This window comes from Salminus brasiliensis, chromosome 8 (assembly GCF_030463535.1).
Source record: "Salminus brasiliensis chromosome 8, fSalBra1.hap2, whole genome shotgun sequence".
NCBI lineage: Eukaryota > Metazoa > Chordata > Actinopteri > Characiformes > Bryconidae > Salminus > Salminus brasiliensis.
The window spans coordinates 3190334-3209068 of record NC_132885.1 but is presented as its reverse complement, the minus strand read 5'-3'; the positions used below and the strand labels follow the sequence as shown (position 1 = coordinate 3209068).

At 42.6% G+C, this 18735-nt stretch overlaps 1 protein-coding gene across 1 annotated transcript in view; it reads right to left on the bottom strand.

Moving 5' to 3' along the window:
- The window catches only part of pde1a (phosphodiesterase 1A, calmodulin-dependent), a 108226-nt gene that overhangs the window by 88074 nt on the left and 1417 nt on the right, over positions 1–18735 (bottom strand). Inside the window, exon 2 of the mRNA XM_072685399.1 lies at positions 11144–11170. Coding sequence (XP_072541500.1) covers positions 11144–11170 — 27 coding nt within the window. The remainder of the gene's footprint in view (positions 1–11143; positions 11171–18735) is intronic.

The following is an 18735-nucleotide window of genomic DNA, read 5'->3' as shown; positions in this document are numbered from 1 at the left end:
CTCTCTTTTTGTCCCGTGCCCCTCAGGCAGGAGACTGCGGAGCATGAGGTGTAAACTGAGAAACGGCTTTATTCCAGAGGCGGCAAGACTCGTAAACTCCACCTCGCCGAACACACTCTTCTCAAAGACACTGAGACACTTTACCCACACTGAGACACTTTACCTACACTGAGACACTTTACCCACACTGAGACACTCTACCCACACTGAGACACTTTACCTACACTGAGACACTTTACCTACACTGAGACACTTTACCCACACTGAGACACTCTACCCACACTGAGACACTTTACCCACACTGAGACACTCTACCCACACTGAGACACTCTACCCACACTGAGACACTTTACCTACACTGAGACACTCTACCCACACTGAGACACTCTACCCACACTGAGACACTTTACCTACACTGAGACACTCTACCCACACTGAGACACTCTACCCACACTGAGACACTCTACCCACACTGAGACACTCTACCTACACTGAGACACTCTACCCACACTGAGACACTTTACCCACACTGAGACACTTTACCCACACTGAGACACTCTACCCACACTGAGACACTTTACCCACACTGAGACACTTTACCTACACTGAGACACTTTACCCACACTGAGACACTCTACCCACACTGAGACACTTTACCTACACTGAGACACTCTACCCACACTGAGACACTCTACCCACACTGAGACACTTTACCCACACTGAGACACTCTACCCACACTGAGACACTTTACCCACACTGAGACACTTTACCTACACTGAGACACTCTACCCACACTGAGACACTTTACCCACACTGAGACACTTTACCCACACTGAGACACTTTACCTACACTGAGACACTCTACCCACACTGAGACACTTTACCTACACTGAGACACTCTACCCACACTGAGACACTTTACCCACACTGAGACACTCTACCCACACTGAGACACTTTACCTACACTGAGACACTCTACCCACACTGAGACACTCTACCCACACTGAGACACTCTACCCACACTGAGACACTTTACCCACACTGAGACACTCTACCCACACTGAGACACTTTACCCACACTGAGACACTTTACCCACACTGAGACACTTTACCTACACTGAGACACTCTACCCACACTGAGACACTTTACCCACACTGAGACACTTTACCTACACTGAGACACTCTACCCACACTGAGACACTTTACCCACACTGAGACACTCTACCCACACTGAGACACTTTACCTACACTGAGACACTTTACCCACACTGAGACACTCTACCCACACTGAGACACTTTACCTACACTGAGACACTTTACCTACACTGAGACACTCTACCCACACTGAGACACTCTACCCACACTGAGACACTTTACCCACACTGAGACACTCTACCCACACTGAGACACTTTACCTACACTGAGACACTCTACCCACACTGAGACACTCTACCCACACTGAGACACTTTACCCACACTGAGACACTTTACCTTATGTCTACCCTTTCATTACCCTTCTTTAGTCTCATTTATTCTTGAATGTCTCCTTTAGTCAGACGACACATCTAGGTTCACTGGTGGGTTTTACAGGTAGACACTCTCACTGACCACTGACTTTATGTTTATTTGGGTTTATTCTAATGTTATATAGAGTTAATTACAGGTAGACACTCTCACTGACCACTGACTTTATGTTTATTTGGGTTTATTCTAATGTTATATAGAGTTAATTACAGGTAGACACACTCACTGACCACTGACTTTATGTTTACTTGGGTTTATTCTAATGTTATATAGAGTTAATTACAGGTAGACACTCTCACTGACCACTGACTATGTTTATTTGGGTTTCTTCTAATGTTATATAGAGTTAATTACAGGTAGACACTCTCACTGACCACTGACTTTATGTTTATTTGGGTTTATTCTAATGTTTACACCTTATGGTAATGAATACACATGTATAGGTTCACTGGTGGGTTTGGATAATAAATAAATTGCTACATTCGTGTAGTAGTCATGGAGACCCATGCACATTTACAGATCAATTGCATCTGCTTTCGTATTAATATACTATTAAAACGTAATTACATAATTTTAATGACATTATAAGTAAGGCCTAAACTACCCCACCTCCCAATCCTCCATGTTCAGCCACATCTTCATCATCATCTGAGCCCTTACAAGGAGCTGAGTGCCAACGCCAAGCACAGCACTACGTTTCTAAACGCTGCTGTACGCACTGTTCCAGTTCACACAAAAAGGCAAATTGTGAGCGAATGTAACCATAGCTGCTCTTCAGCAGCCACTTATCAGTTCTACGAGGGAGGTGTTATCACGCTTCGGCTTAGCATTCACACTAACCTGCGCATTAGACCTCCGACGAATACCCTGATGCACAAATCACCAGGAATAACCAAAAACCCACGGAGCCAGGGAATAGCATTCTCCCCATATCACAGTCTGGATATAAAGCTTGGCGATGTGCGATTAGATGAGGTGTGACTCATATAATAAACGTATGATGAACTTTAACTGCAGTCTTTTTATAGCAGGTAAACGCAGACGGCGATACAGCGCTGTGGAGACGCCGGAGGCATCAGAGGAAAGCTTTTCATCTGGCGAGTAAGTGTTTACATTACAATAAACACAGCCGAGCAAATAAGTAATCCATTGGGATTGTGGTTGTTGTTGTTGTGTGTGTGTGTGTGTGTGTGTGTGTGTGTGTGTGTGTCTGTGTGTCTTCGGTTGTGTATGAGTGTGTGTATTAGCTTAACCATAGCCAATACTCTCCTAAAGGAAAGTCATTATCCCCAGTTCCCATCCAGCACCTGAACAAATCTATACACTGTCTGGAGTTCAAAGAGACGTCAGCAAACAGACCTGTGCTCTTCTAACCAGCGTATGAATGCCTTTACTGACCAACATCATGTTCTGACCACTGACCACATGTTTATTTGGGTTTATTCTAATATTATATAGAGTTAATTACAGGTAGACACTCTCACTGACCACTGACTTTATGTTTATTTGGGTTTATTCTAATGTTATATAGAGATAATTACAGGTAGACACTCTCCCTGACCACTGACTTTATGTTTATTTGGGTTCATTCTAATGTTATATAGAGTTAATTACAGGTAGACACTTTCACTGACCTCTGACTTTATGTTTATTTGGGTTTATTCTAATGTTATATAGAGATAATTACAGGTAGACACTCTCACTGACCACTGCCTTTATATTTATTTGGGTTTATTCTAATGTTATATAGAGTTAATTACACGTAGACACTCTCACTGACCCCTGACTTTATGTTTATTTGATTTATTCTAATGTTATATAGAGATAATTACAGGTAGACACTCTCACTGACCCCTGACTTTATGTTTATTTGGGTTTATTCTAATGTTATATAGAGTTAATTACAGGTAGACACTCTCACTGACCCCTGACTTTATGTTTATTTGGGTTTATTCTAATGTTATATAGAGATAATTACAGGTAGACACTCTCCCTGACCACTGACTTTATGTTTATTTGGGTTTATTCTAATGTTATATAGAGATAATTACATGTAGACACTCTCACTGACCCCTGACTTTATGTTTATTTGGGTTTATTCTAATATTATATAGAGTTAATTACAGGTAGACACTCTTACTGACCACTGACATTATATTTATTTGGGTTTATTCTAATGTTATATAGAGATAATTACAGGTAGACACTCTCCCTGACCACTGACTTTATGTTTATTTGGGTTCATTCTAATGTTATATAGAGTTAATTACAGGTAGACACTTTCACTGACCTCTGACTTTATGTTTATTTGGGTTTATTCTAATGTTATATAGAGATAATTACAGGTAGACACTCTCACTGACCACTGCCTTTATGTTTATTTGATTTATTCTAATGTTATATAGAGATAATTACAGGTAGACACTCTCCCTGACCCCTGACTTTATGTTTATTTGGGTTTATTCTAATGCTATATAGAATTAATTACAGGTAGACGTGTAGGGGGCTGTCTATAATTCTCTATAATGTTCATATGATCCATATGGTCATTGTGACAGGGCAATTGATTAGCTGGTTAAATTGGATAATTGATTATAGATCTTTTCATTAGGTGCAGCTCTGCTCTCCACACACTCTGAAGGGCAGGCTGTAGCAAAACCTTTTAGACAGCATGTTACATAAAAGCATTCTGTGAGCCACTGAGGTGAGATAGTGTTTAACAACAGGTCCAGTGTGTGTGTGTGTGTGTGTGTGTGTGTGTGTGTGTGTGTGTGTGTGTGTGTGTGTATGTGTGTGTGTGTGTGTGTGTGTGTGTATGTGTGTGTGTAGGCCACTTAATCGCACCTACAGCAACCGGGCTGTTCTCTGTTCTGTGTGAGAGTAGGTGAAATACACGCTGGGAGCATGGAGTGGCGGCATTATGGCACTCACAGCTGACACACACACACACACACACACACACACACACACAGACATCCACCTACACACACACCTACACTGCACAATGAGAGCCACATTCTTTGGTGTGATCATTAGCTCTAAAACCTCTTTACCTTCAGTGTCCTCTTCACTCAATGAGGTCGCTGCTCATTGTCTGTCCTCTCCATCCGCAGCACCATCAGCATGTCCCCCTATACGCCAGCCACCTACAGCTCTGCTGCCCACAATGCACCACTGTCACCGCAACACACCATTTTAGCTACAACCAGGGACACATCGTCAAATCTGAGCATCCGGAACAAAAATAAGTTCTCCCAACTTCCCAACACCAGCAACCCACTTCAAACTACTCTCAGAAATAAAGCCAGTATGTAGTGATTCCACAGGAGAACCACCATTGGTTCTCTTAAGAACGTTCAGCGGGTGGATTCTGACCTTCTGACCTCTCTGACTGAATTTTATCTACATATGAGAAGTACACTATATGTCCAAATATTTGTGGACACCTCTTCTAATGAATGCATTCAGCTACCATTGCTGACACAGATGTACAAATGCACACACTCAGCTTGTCTAGTCCCTGTAGAGAAGTACTGCCAGTAGAATAGGACTCTCTGGAGAAGATAAACATCATGACCCTATTGGCTCCATGCTGCCTAATGCCAGGCGTGGGCTAGTAGAGGGGTATAAAGCCCCCCAGTATTGAGGAGCTGTGGAGCAGTGGAGGAACTATGTTCTCTGGAATGATGGATGGTGGATTGGATGGTGATCATCCAACATCCTGACCTTACTGACGCTCTTGTTGCTGCTGAATGCAATCAAATCCACACAGCAATGCTCCTCCAAAATCTAGTAGAAAGGCTTCTTTCCTGGACAGTAGAGACAGTTACTCCAACAGAAGCAGGATCAGCACTTTTTTAATGGCCTTGAAACCATGAGCAATGAGCAGGTGTCCTGACACCATTTAGCCACTCATAGAACCATTCACACATTTAGTTGGTTAGTTGTTAGTGTTCTACCCAGAACCATTGCCTAAAAAGATGCATTTAACATTTACATTTAGATTTAAGGCATTTAGCAGATGCTCTTCTCCAGAGCGACTTACAAAAGTGCGTCACTATTTACCCAAGAAAAACCTCAGCTAGTTTAAATATACTAATAATCAAAGCTCCTCTAATCTTAGACTCTACTAAACACAAGTCAATATGGAGACCATAGTACTCTTCTCTTTGCCTGAGTACTCTCAGAAGAGGAGGGTCTTCAGTCTGGGTTTGAAGACAGCGAGTGTTGGACTCTGCTGTTCGGACACCCAGGGGAAGCTCGTTCCACCACTTCGGTGCAGGACAGTAAAAAGTCTGGACGCTCGTCTTCCTGGATCTTAAAGGATGGCGGGTCGAGCCGAGCCGTACTTGAAGCTGGAAGGGCTCTCGGTGCAGATCGGCTTTTGATTGACCATCGCCCTCAAGTACGAAGGAGCTGGCTGGTCCAGTCTTGGCTTTGTAGGCCAGAGTCAGGGGTCTGAATCTGATGACCTGGGCAGCAGCTACAGGAAGCTACAGTGAAGAGGGAACGCAGCAGTGGAGGAGCTGAACATGGCTGAACTTAGGAACGTTGAAGACGACCCGACCCGTGCTGCTGAACTCTGGATCAGTTGCAGGGGTCTGATGGTGAGCAGAGGGAGACCAGCCAGAAGAGAGCTGCAGTGGTCAAGTCTTGAAGTGACGAGAGACTGAACATCCGAGCACCTGGGCGACTCTCTAGAGAGGAAGGGTCGAATTCTCCAATTTTCCTCTCCGATTTTAGACTGAAGACAATTACCCAACATACTCGCTAGTACTCTCCCTATCACAAGCTCCCACCACTGGAGGGGTGAGGACTGACACATGCGTCCTCCAACACACACATAACCAGCCACCACCTCTTTTCCAATTGCCACTGATGCAACATCACCGGGCAACCAATGCGCTCAGAGCAAAGCCCTGGGTCTCCAGCCCTGATGGATCAGCTAGCAGACCCCAGTGCCAACCAGCTTCACACTGAAGTGATGTGGAGAGAAAGTGCGAGAGAGAGAATTGTGCACTTTCCAACCAGCAATCCTTTGGTCATAGGGGTCCGCTGGTCTGCTGGAAGTTTAAAGAAGCTTCTGATGCTTTTTTTTGCTTAGAAAACCCACTGACCTTTGATACACGTCTGCTTCTAAGTACGTAAAGAGGATTAGCGTCTATATTTTCATCCTCAATAATGGACTGTATATTACAGAAGCACTAGAGAGCACTAAAGATTATGTTGAAAAACAGCATCCTCTAAACGCTATTAAGGCAGCCAGAGGTGTGATTCCTTCTTTTTTTAGGAGCGTATTTCATTACCCAGTGAAGCTATCTGCTATTTTGTGAATAATATTAAAAAATCTATGAATAAAAAGGCTATTATATCTCTTGGGGAAGTAATATCATCTCACGCTCTCTTCCACAGCTATACTGTTGACATTCAGCTCATCCTATCTTTCTGCTCGCATCTCAGGATGTCTAGCTGACCTTTCATCATGAATGGCAGCCCACCACCTGAAGCTCAATTCCAGCAATACTGAGCTGCTGTATATCCTTGGACCTGCAGGTCTTCACTGAGATCTCACCATCTTCTTCCAGAACTTCCTGCTCATTTTCAGCTGCAGAAATGCAAAGCCTTGGAGTTGCTTCAAAACAATGGGCTTCAAATGGTTCTTTGAGTGATGGCATAGAGGAGCCATGTTTGTTTTTTAAAAGGAACCATGTCAATAACAGAGACTAGCTTTAAGAGAGTTGCTCTAAACCTACTTCATGGAACCTAATGTTCCATGTTTCCTCTATGGCATCACTTGTAGAACCCTCTGAAGAACCACTTAATTGTTTAAAGGTATACTTGTGGATGACCATTTATGATTCTCAGCTCGCATTGCAGACCTGACTCATTCGAGTGCTTGTTTAAACTATTCTCAAGACCTGAGTACTGCAACTCGCTAGAGGTTGGTCTTTGTATTTGTGCTACAAGTGCTTCAACTCATCCAGAATACGGCAGCATGCCTCATCTTCCATCTGCCTAAGTTCGGCTGCAAAGCTGCCCACATTAGATTCAAAACTGACAATCATCTACAAAGCCAGAAAGGGCTATGCGAACCCCTTGAGCTTCAAGAATAGCTTGGTATGACCCATCATACACTGTAAAAACACAAACCTAAAAAAGATTTCATGTGGTAACAAGCAATTGAACTGGGTTTATTCAGCCCAAAGGAATCCTTTGAGTTAAATAATGTTTTTATTTTTTTACGACATCTAGACTCCTCTCCGTCCTGGAGTTCAGATGCTGGAGCTAACTTCTTCTGGATGTCCGAGTTGCTCACTGTCTTCATACACTGACTGAAGACCATCTCTCTTCACCACTTAATTAAACACTGATCTTGCATTTATTAAAAGGCATGTAATTGTCCCTGTAGTGTATTACAGTCAGTCAGAATGAGCGTGTGGATCATATGAACATTATAGAGCATTATAGAGCGTCCCCTATGCTTCCTGTAGTGTATTACAGTCTGTCACATTGAGTGTATGGATCATATGATCATTATAGAGCATTATAGAGCGCCCCCTACGCTTCCTGTAGTGTATTACAGTCTGTCAGAATGAGCGTGTGGATCATATGAGCATTATAGAGCGCCCCCTACACTTCCTGTAGTGTATTACAGTCTGTCAGAATGAGCGTGTGGATCATATGATCATTATAGAGCATTATAGAGCGCCCCCTACGCTTCCTGTAGTGTATTACAGTCTGTCAGAATGAGCGTGTGGATCATATGAGCATTATAGAGCGCCCCCTACACTTCCTGTAGTGTATTACAGTCTGTCAGAATGAGCGTGTGGATCATATGATCATTATAGAGCATTATAGAGTGCCCCCTACGCTTTCTGTAGTGTATTACAGTCTGTCAGAATGAGTGTGTGGATCATATGAACATTATAGAGCATTATAGAGCGCCCCCTACGCTTCCTGTAGTGTATTACAGTCTGTCAGAATGAGCGTGTGGATCATATGAACATTATAGAGCATTATAGAGCACCCCCTACGCTTCCTGTAGTGTATTACAGTCTGTCAGAATCAGCGTGTGGATCAAATGAACATTATAGAGCATTATAGAGTGCCCCCTACGCTTCCTGTAGTGTATTACAGTCTGTCACAATGAGCGTGTGGATCATATGAACATTATAGAGCATTATAGAGTGCCCCCTACGCTTCCTATAGCGAATTACAGTCTGCCAGAATTAGCGTGCGGATCATATGAACATTACACAGCATTATAGAGCGCCCCCTACGCTTCCTGTAGCGTATTACAGTATGCCAGAATGAGCGTGTGGATCATATCATCATTATAGAGCGCCCCCTACACTTCCTATAGTGTATTATAGTCTGTCAGAATGAGCGTGTGGATCATATGATCATTATAGAGCATTATAGAGCGCCCCCTACGCTTCCTGTAGTGTATTACAGTCTGTCAGAATCAGCGTGTGGATCATATGAACATTATAGAGCATTATAGAGCGCCCCTACACTTCCTGTAGTGTATTACAGTCTGTCAGAATGAGCGTGTGGATCATATGAACATTATAGAGCATTATAGAGCGCCCCCTACGCTTCTTGTAGTGTATTACAGTCTGTCAGAATGAGCGTGTGGATCATATGAACATTATAGAGCGTTATAGAGCACCCCCTACGCTTCCTGTAGTGTATTACAGTCTGTCAGAATGAGCGTGTGGATCATATGAGCATTATAGAGCATTATAGAGCGCCCCCTACGCTTCCTGTAGTGTATTACAGTCTGTCAGAATGAGCGTGTGGATCATATAAACATTATAGAGCATTATAGAGCGCCCCCTACACTTCCTGTAGTGTATTACAGTCTGTCAGAATAAGCGTGTGGATCATATGAACATTATATAGCGCCCCCTACGCTTCCTGTAGTGTATTACAGTCTGTCAGAATGAGCGTGTGGATCATATGAACATTATAGAGCATTATTGAGCGCCCCCTACGCTTCCTGTAGTGTATTACAGTCTGTCAGAATGAGCGTGTGGATCATATGAACATTATAGAGCATTATAGAGCGCCCCTACGCTTCCTGTAGTGTATTACAGTCTGTCAGAATGAGCGTGTGGATCATATGAGCATTATAGAGCATTATAGAGCGCCCCCCCTACGCTTCCTATAGTGTATTACAGTCTGTCAGAATGAGCGTGTGGATCATATGAGCATTATAGAGCATTATAGAGCGTTATAGAGCACCCCCTACGCTTCCTGTAGTGTATTACAGTCTGTCAGAATGAGCGTGTGGATCATATGAGCATTATAGAGCATTATAGAGCGCCCCCTACGCTTCCTGTAGTGTATTACAGTCTGTCAGAATGAGCGTGTGGATCATATAAACATTATAGAGCATTATAGAGCGCCCCCTACACTTCCTGTAGTGTATTACAGTCTGTCAGAATAAGCGTGTGGATCATATGAACATTATATAGCGCCCCCTACACTTCCTGTAGTGTATTACAGTCTGTCAGAATGAGCGTGTGGATCATATGAACATTATAGAGCATTATAGAGCGCCCCCTACGCTTCCTGTAGTGTATTACAGTCTGTCAGAATGAGCGTGTGGATCATATGAACATTATAGAGCATTATTGAGCGCCCCCTACGCTTCCTGTAGTGTATTACAGTCTGTCAGAATGAGCGTGTGGATCATATGAACATTATAGAGCATTATAGAGCGCCCCCTACTCTTCCTGTAGTGTATTACAGTCTGTCAGAATGAGCGTGTGGATCATATGAGCATTATAGAGCATTATAGAGCGCCCCCCTACACTTCCTATAGTGTATTACAGTCTGTCAGAATGAGCGTGTGGATCATATGAGCATTATAGAGCATTATAGAGCGTTATAGAGCACCCCCTACGCTTCCTGTAGTGTATTACAGTCTGTCAGAATGAGTGTGTGGATCAAATGAACATTATAGAGCATTATAGAGCGCCCCCTATGCTTCCTGTAGTGTATTACAGTCTGTCAGAATGAGTGTGTGGATCATATGAACATTATAATGTTTTTTTTTATGTAAATGACAATAAAAATCCATACAGACCATGCTTCCCAAACTGACCTCACTGAATTCCCTGTCTAATCACTGCAGCCCTCCCAGCAACACAAACACAAATGTCAAATTATAAATACCATCTTAATAAATACCACAATACTTCCACCTGAAATTACAGCAAACAATTCATGTTCGGTAATGTGCTGTGAAACTGACATTGAGGAAGTCTCCTGATTTCATCTCATCACTAAATGAACACACAGACAGGAATAACGGCAAGAAAACAGGCAAATATCCATGTAGCTCCACTGGAGGTCATCGCTGGAGGTCACAGCCCCATCCACCCACTAATCTGCAGTGAGGGACCGCAACTCCAAGCTTGGCCATTGTGTGTTTCGACTGGCGCATTAGGGAATGATCGATCAGTTTCGGACTTATTTCTCTCCATAATGCAGGTATTTGTCATGCATTATCTGTCATGCATGAAATATCCAGTGCAGCTTCACAGTTCATTTACTAAATGAGTTACTGTAGCATAAAGCCCAAAGGAGGAGGATGACGCTGTGCTTACCTCTGAGAGGTGTTTTTGTACTTCTGCCTGCAAAACAAAATGAAAGAGCATTAGATCAGAGGTGGAAATGAATGTGTGACAGGCAGCTAAACATGTATTCACAGAATAGAGCACATCTGACACAGATACAGTAGAAATTCAATGTACTTTACAAACAAGTTCAGTAACGCAGTACAATAAAATAAACTAAGGGTATTCATTCAAAATACAGCTGCAAATGGCAATTATGGGGTCCAAGCACCGGTCACCATAATGAAGTATTTTGAGGTCTCATTCCCCACCATAGGGCCTTATTGCAGATAGAAGTTAAATGAAAGGCTGGGGGGGCAACAGGGGGTCCTCCTTAAATAATAAAATGTCTATCTGTGCCCGCCCACAATATAATACTCAACATTAAATTTGATTTATTGTCTGTAAATGAGAAAAACACATTCTTTAATTCACTGAGTAATGCATGATGTGAGTACAGCACTCCTGGTCGTTGAAGTTTGGAATATTCTCATGAGAAGATACAGCAGAGAGTTCCTTATGTTATGAATCAAGTCAAAGATGGAAACAGTGAGGGACGATACTGTTCATGTATTTCGAGTGAAGAGTGTGTAAGTGTAGTGTGCTACTGAGGTTAATCTTATAAAAACTAAATGTTCATTAAGTTTTAATTAATTAACTTACTTAGTTATTTGCTTTAGTAGCGTAGAAGCACTTCAGTTATATTTTGAAGAAAATAATGATTTGAATTTGTCTTCTTTCATAATGGCTCTCCATTTAAAAGGCAGTCAAAGTTTATAAAAAGGCGTTTACATTTTATTCACATGAAAAGTATCTAAAAAGCAATACATATATATATATATATATATATATATATCTGTGTGTGTGTGTGTGTGTGGATAGATGAATAGATAAATAGACAGACAGACAGGTAGATAGATAGATACATTAAGTACCTCTATTCCATTATATTATATTGTATGATATGTGTGACACATCCAAATAGGAGTGGCATGATAACTACAGACGATATATATATATATATATATATATATATATATATATATATATATATATATATTATTATTATTATTATTATTATTGTTGTTGTTGTTGTTGTTGTTATTGTTGTTGTTGTTTTGTCACTCAAAGACCATTTTTGGCACTGATAATAATATTTATTATTGTTGTTATTATTATTATTATTGTTGTTGTTGTTGTTGTTGTTGTTGTAGTAGTAGAATACTACTACTACTACTACTAATAATAATAATAATAATAATTTTATTTTTGAAAAAATATTTTTTTCATAATTCCCAATTATTGTTATTGCCCAAAGTAAAATGTGGTGTGTATATATATATATTTTATTTTGGGCAAAAACATAGAATATCTTATATTGGTAAATATTATTATAATCAAATATCCAAGACGGGTGCAGTTGATTTGCCTTCTGCAGACGTGCTGCATCGTGACACGGTTTTACACCCTAATCAGACGGAAAGTTACGTGGAGTGAGTGAGTGTGAGTGTGTGGGTGAATGTGTATGTGTGTCATAGCTCGTGTGTGCCTGTGTCCTCAATGTATGTGTTAGCATGTGTGTTCCGTTGTGTTTGTATGTGTGTGTATGTGTGTGTGTGTGTGTGTATGTGTGTATGTGTATGTGTATGTGTGTGTGTGCATGTGTATGTGTGTGTGTGCGCTCACAGTCCTCTCTGTGTGAGCATGTTCAGGAGTGTGTGAGTGTGTTTGCACAGTTCAGAGGTGTGTGTAGGCTGTCTCACCGAGTGTGAATCTCAAGGACGCTCGAGTGTTTTGGAGCAAAACAGGAACTCCGACACGCATCACACACTTTACCCAGCGACCACAGTCAGCACTGCATTACCACAGCTAGTCACCTTCAGCACAGAAACAGAGAAACCCAGAGACATGTCCAAATGTCTGTGGACACCCCTCCACCATTCTAATGAAGGCACCCAGCTACCTTAAGCTACTGCTGGCACAGATGTGCAAATGCACACATGAGCCGTGGAGGAGTGGAGCTGTGCTTTCTGGAATAATGGAGCTCCATCCAGAACCTCTGGGATGTCGTCAACCAAGGTTCTCAAGAAAAATGAGGGGGCGATTAGAACCAGTCAAAATCATGGAGACTGGTCTTAAACCAATCACAGACAGGGGGAGGTTCTCTGAAAGGGGATGATTAGAACCTTAAGAAGATTGGTCTTAAAACTATATTTGCAGTAATTTGGACCAATCACAGTTAATGGGAGGTTCTCAGAACAAACACAACACTGGTTAGAACCAACCAAAATCATGGATATTTGGTCTTAAAATAAAATATGTGGTCATTTGGACCAATCACAGACAGGGGAGGTTCTCAAAGTGGAACTGTGCTTTCTGAAATAATGGAGCTCCATCCAGTACCTCTGGGATGGCATCATCCAACATCAGAACCAACATCACAACAACAACAATGTTCTAACATCTAGTGAAGTGAAGCCTTCCCAGAAGATGGAGGCTGATAATGCAGCAAAGGGCGACACACTCCTGTGCACCAAGCGGAAGGTTGGTTAAACTCTCTGAGGGCTCCTGGGGGTGAGCAGTGTAGCAAACATGGACAGGTTTAATCCCAGGAACAGCTGGATAATGTTTCTGCCTGTGGTCAAACTTCACGGATGAGCATACAGCTCTAATTTAAGGTCACTGGACATAAAGGCAGAATGAACCACACCGTCCTCTAGACTCTTATGATGCAGCTACGTGTTAACATTGCTTAATGAAGAACTGATGGTGGCCGTGGTCATTGCCGTAGATGTGGCCTGGTTGGCCGTCTGCAGGGGGAGGTTTCTAATCGTGAATATTTCTTTAAATGTAAGTCAGGTTTTGGTGAACATGACTGGGAACATCTGGACCTACTACGAGCATTCAGATGCCCCCTGATCTTAACAAAGAAATAATTAACATCTGGTGCACATCTTACTCTGTGCAGCGATGCAGGCAAATGTGCGACATGAGGACCAATCACAGTAAGTGTAGGTTTCAGAGAATAGAGCAGTTATTTGGACCAATCACAGTCAGAGGGAGGTCTCAGAACAAATGAAGGGGGTGATCTGGACCAATACCTGTCAGAGGTAAATATCAGAGCAATTAGCATAGTTATTTGGACCAATCGTCATCAGGGGGAGGTTCTCTGAAAAATGAGGGGATGATTAGAACCTACTAAAGTTATGAAGATGGGTCTTAAAATAAAATATGTAGTAATTTTGACCAATCACAAACAGGGCGAGGTTCTCAAAAAAACAAGGGGGTGAACAGAACCAACCAAAAACATGGTGATTGGTATAAGAACAAAATATGTAGGAATTTGGACCAATCACAGACAGGGGAGGTTCTCTAGAAAAATAAGAGGGCAAATAGAACCAATCAAAATCATAGAGATTGGTCTTAGAACAAAATATGAAGTAATTTGGACCAATCACAGACAGGGGGAGGTTCTTAGAAAAACGAGGTGATTAGAACCAATCAAAATCATAGAGATTGGTCTTAGAACAAAATTTGTAACAAATTTTGGACCAAAAAACAAAAAACAATTATTGATTAGAACCAATCACTGTCAGGGGAGGAGTCTCTGAACAAATAAAGCAGTGATTAGAACTAATCACAGTTATGGCATGAATCCATGGACCCAACCTGCCATGTGTCCAACAGTCCAGGCCGGTTCTTGGCTCTCTGTGGGCCGTTCATACCAATCAATCATTGCTTGAAGGCCACAGACCATTTGAGCATTGCTGCTGACCATGTGCATCCCTTCAAGACCACAGTTTCCAGTCTTCTGGTTTGAAACTGGTTTCATGAACATGACCATGGGTTCAGTGTTTCTCAGTAATGGTTCTTCCCAGTTATCGGATCGAAATTCAATAGATCACCTGTGGGATGTGATAGAACGGGAGAATCACAGCATGAACGTAAAGCTCTCCTGAAAAATCTGCAGGAATGATGTGAACATGGACCCAGAGCCGGCCCAAGGCATTCTCGAATTATATGGCTGCTTAGGGCCCCAACGCCACCAGGGGGCTCCAAGAGCACCAAGATATCATGATAAAAAAATCTATATTTTAAAAATAACATTGAACAATGAAATGGTTTTATTTAGGTAAATAAGGTTAATTCATTTCTGCTGTTGTTTCTGCAAATGTAGATATGCTCCGCTTGGGTGGTCGATAAAGGCCCGGGCGCTTCAGCATAGTGCACAATATCTCTCTCAGCAAATCACTCTTAGAAAATTAAAAAACATTCAGCAGTCAGCTCCGGTCTTAGGCCAAAGGTGTTCTATTAGAGCTCCGAGCTGTTGATGACAGGGTTGTGGGTCCGAGTTCAGCAAGCTGTCACTGTTGGGCCATTGAGCAAGGCCCTTCACCCTCTGGACTTGGCCGCCCAAGTGTGTGTGTGTGCTCACTGCCCCTAGTTCACTAGTGTGTGTGTTCACTATCACAGATGGGTCAAATGCAATATGCAGAGGGGGGTCAGAGTTAGGGGACCTGTCGATAATAGGTGCCTTCCTCCCATGTCTCAAAAAAGGAATGATCCCTCTGGTGCTGAAGTGGTGGTATGGGGGGCCCCCAAATGAAAATCTGCCCAATTAAGGCTTGAGCCAGCCTTGCATGGACCAGAATCTTCAAGGATTGTTACCAACAGCTTGTGGAATCCATACCATAAAGGACTGAAGCTGTTTTAGGAGCAAGAGGAGGTCCCAACCAGTGTTAGTGTTCCTAGTTCTCAGAACCATGATGACTCTACCATGGCTCTACCAGCCAAATCATCACACTATCACTATAACCATAAACTTACTACCAGCTGGATCTTATTTAAAAAAGAAATGCAAGGGTGAGCATATTTTTGTCGTCAAACAAAAAGAGGACACTGGGGACAATGGGTATCTACCATAGTAAAGACGTCGTAGCTGGGGGAGGTTTAAGTAGGGTTGTAGGTTGCACTGAAAGGAGGTGATCTGGTCATATAGGCTCATTAAGGCTGTTTATAGGTTTTGTTAAGTGAGTAAATGTGTGTGTGGTAATGTGCATTATCATACTGAAGCTGCAGGGTTTGAGAGGTATTTCCACCCTCACACACATTCACATTGCCAGGGTCCTACAAATTAGGCCTACTAGAACCTCCCCACCACCAGCCAGCCATGACATCCTAACTACAGTGGGTACCCGTGTGTCCCCAGTGGCCAGCACACATTGAACCAGGTGTGTCCAAACTTTTGACTGGTACTGTACAAATGAGAGGCATCCACCACTAAATATGTACAGTTTAATGTTGTCGTTGTTGTTGATATTAGCAAACCTGGTGCTTCACCTTTCCCTCACTGGGTTCAGCACCACAGCAGCTCTACTGGTTTTGGAAACTGGAAAATGGGGAAAATGCACCACCCAGTCCACTCTGTACTGGAGTGCATTCGGCACTACAGACCCCATTTTACAACATACGTTATTTCCTAACCTGGCAATTGTATATACCCTACTCTTGAAAGGTCTAGTGCCCCCTATAGGAAATTCATCCACATTCACTCCAGTAACATGCAGTGCATCTGGACATCTGCTGACCAGATTTGAGGTATACACCCGGAAATACACCCCACCAACTGCCATGTTTACCAACACTGTATAGGTCTATATAGCTCCAAGAAGGGTTCCTACCTCTGTAACACTTGACTACCAGTGCATCATTCCCAAATACGTAAGCTAAAAAAAACAAGCTTACTGTGTTAAAACTGCAACGTCCCTGACCTACGGCCTACAGTACTGTCCAGTCACTGTGCTTAAATCAAATGGCTTTGTGATTGTAAAGACCACCATCAGCTCAGAATCACTAAGAATGCCTTTCCTGATACAATAGCTCCTGATCTGACCCAAAACAAAGCCCAAGTCCAAGTTTAATAGGTGGTATGTATAGGCCATAGTTTGTAGGTCAGAGGCCACAAAGCTAAGCTTAAGCTTTCACATGGATAAAGACTGCAGCCAATCAGAAGCCAGAAGCCTTAAAACAGCCAAGTTCAGTGTCAATCATTTGGACAGGATTTGAAAGCTGAAGCTTGAACTTTGTTTACAAGAGACTGTTATGGAATGGAACAATGAACAAGCAGGTGTCCCAAAACTTTTGTCCAAATTGTGTGCTTGTCCAGTATATTAATATTCTTCATTTGGAACATCCCAGTGCAGGGTCAGCCATTGAGAGCATTTTACGAGAATTGCTATTCCTTGCTGCTGGGCTCCCCCTACAGTCAGGGAGTGGAATTCATGCCTGGACTGGACTGAGGATTTTCATGGACAGGGTTTTACACTAATATGACTCAGGTAAGCAGCGCTACACAGGTCTGGCAAGCGTCGTTATGCTCGCCTCACCAGAGTTCCATGGTGCAGTTAGCGGCATGCTGAGTCCGGAGTCCAGTGGAGGGGGACAGCTGCTGTTTTAAGGTATACATGCTGCATAATGCTGGTTTTTCAGTTGTACAGTGTAGTGGATAACACTACAGCCCTCAGTGTGGCAGAGTGGGTTCGATTCTCCACCTGGACAACCACATCACACTCTATCAGAGTCCTTATGCTACATTCACTTACAGTGCCCCGACAGCACCCGATTACACCTGTACTCCTCTGAATTAGAAAAGCCCAATAAATAAGGACTGATATGGTCCTGTAGATTTGTATAGAGGGTATCGGGATACAGACTACTGGAGCACATAGGACAGGAAGTAAGGTACAGGCATAGAAGTTACTATTACGGAATGAAACTGCATGGCCTTCATTCCTTCATATACCAAGAGTCACTGAAGGGAATGGGAATAGAAATTACTGGAGGGAATGACTGTTGGTTATTTACTCCAAAGACAACTGTTTTAATGTTCATGTGGAGCCCAGGAAGAGCAGCCAGCACCTAAGTGACAGCTAATGGGAAGTCCAAATAAGTCAATGAACCAGGAATCCAATAAACTTCACACCACACTCCCAGTCCCCTGCCACTCAGAGTACAGGGCAAATTTCCCAGAGGCAGAATTTGTTGCTTCCATGGCAAAACTACATTCCCATTAACCCCAGTAACTAATATTCCCAGTCCTATTCCCATTGTTTTGATTTTCATTCCCATTCTTCCAGTAGCTTATGGTATATCCCCATTCCCTAAATAACATTCCCCCTCCCTCCAGTGACATATTGCCAAGAATTCCTCAAGAAGGTCATGTTTCAACATTCCCATTCCCTAATGTAACTCTCATGCCCATTAGTCCATCCAGTAGCGTGCATACCCATTACCTCTAGAAATGTACCTTCCCCTTCTCTCCATTCCCATTCCAGTCCTCTCCATTTCCCTCCATAAACAAATCCTCTGATTCCTTACTAGTAACCATCACTCTGCTTCCTTACGGTACTTTAAACTCATGCCGGTTCCAGCAGCATAAACTCTGAGTCTCCGGTAACTTAAGTGACCATTCCTTCCAGGAGAGTATACACCATTAACTCCAGTAAATTACAATACAGTACATCCCATTTCCTCCAGGAACACATTCCCATTCCCCATTATCATTGTTCCAGTGGTTTATGGTA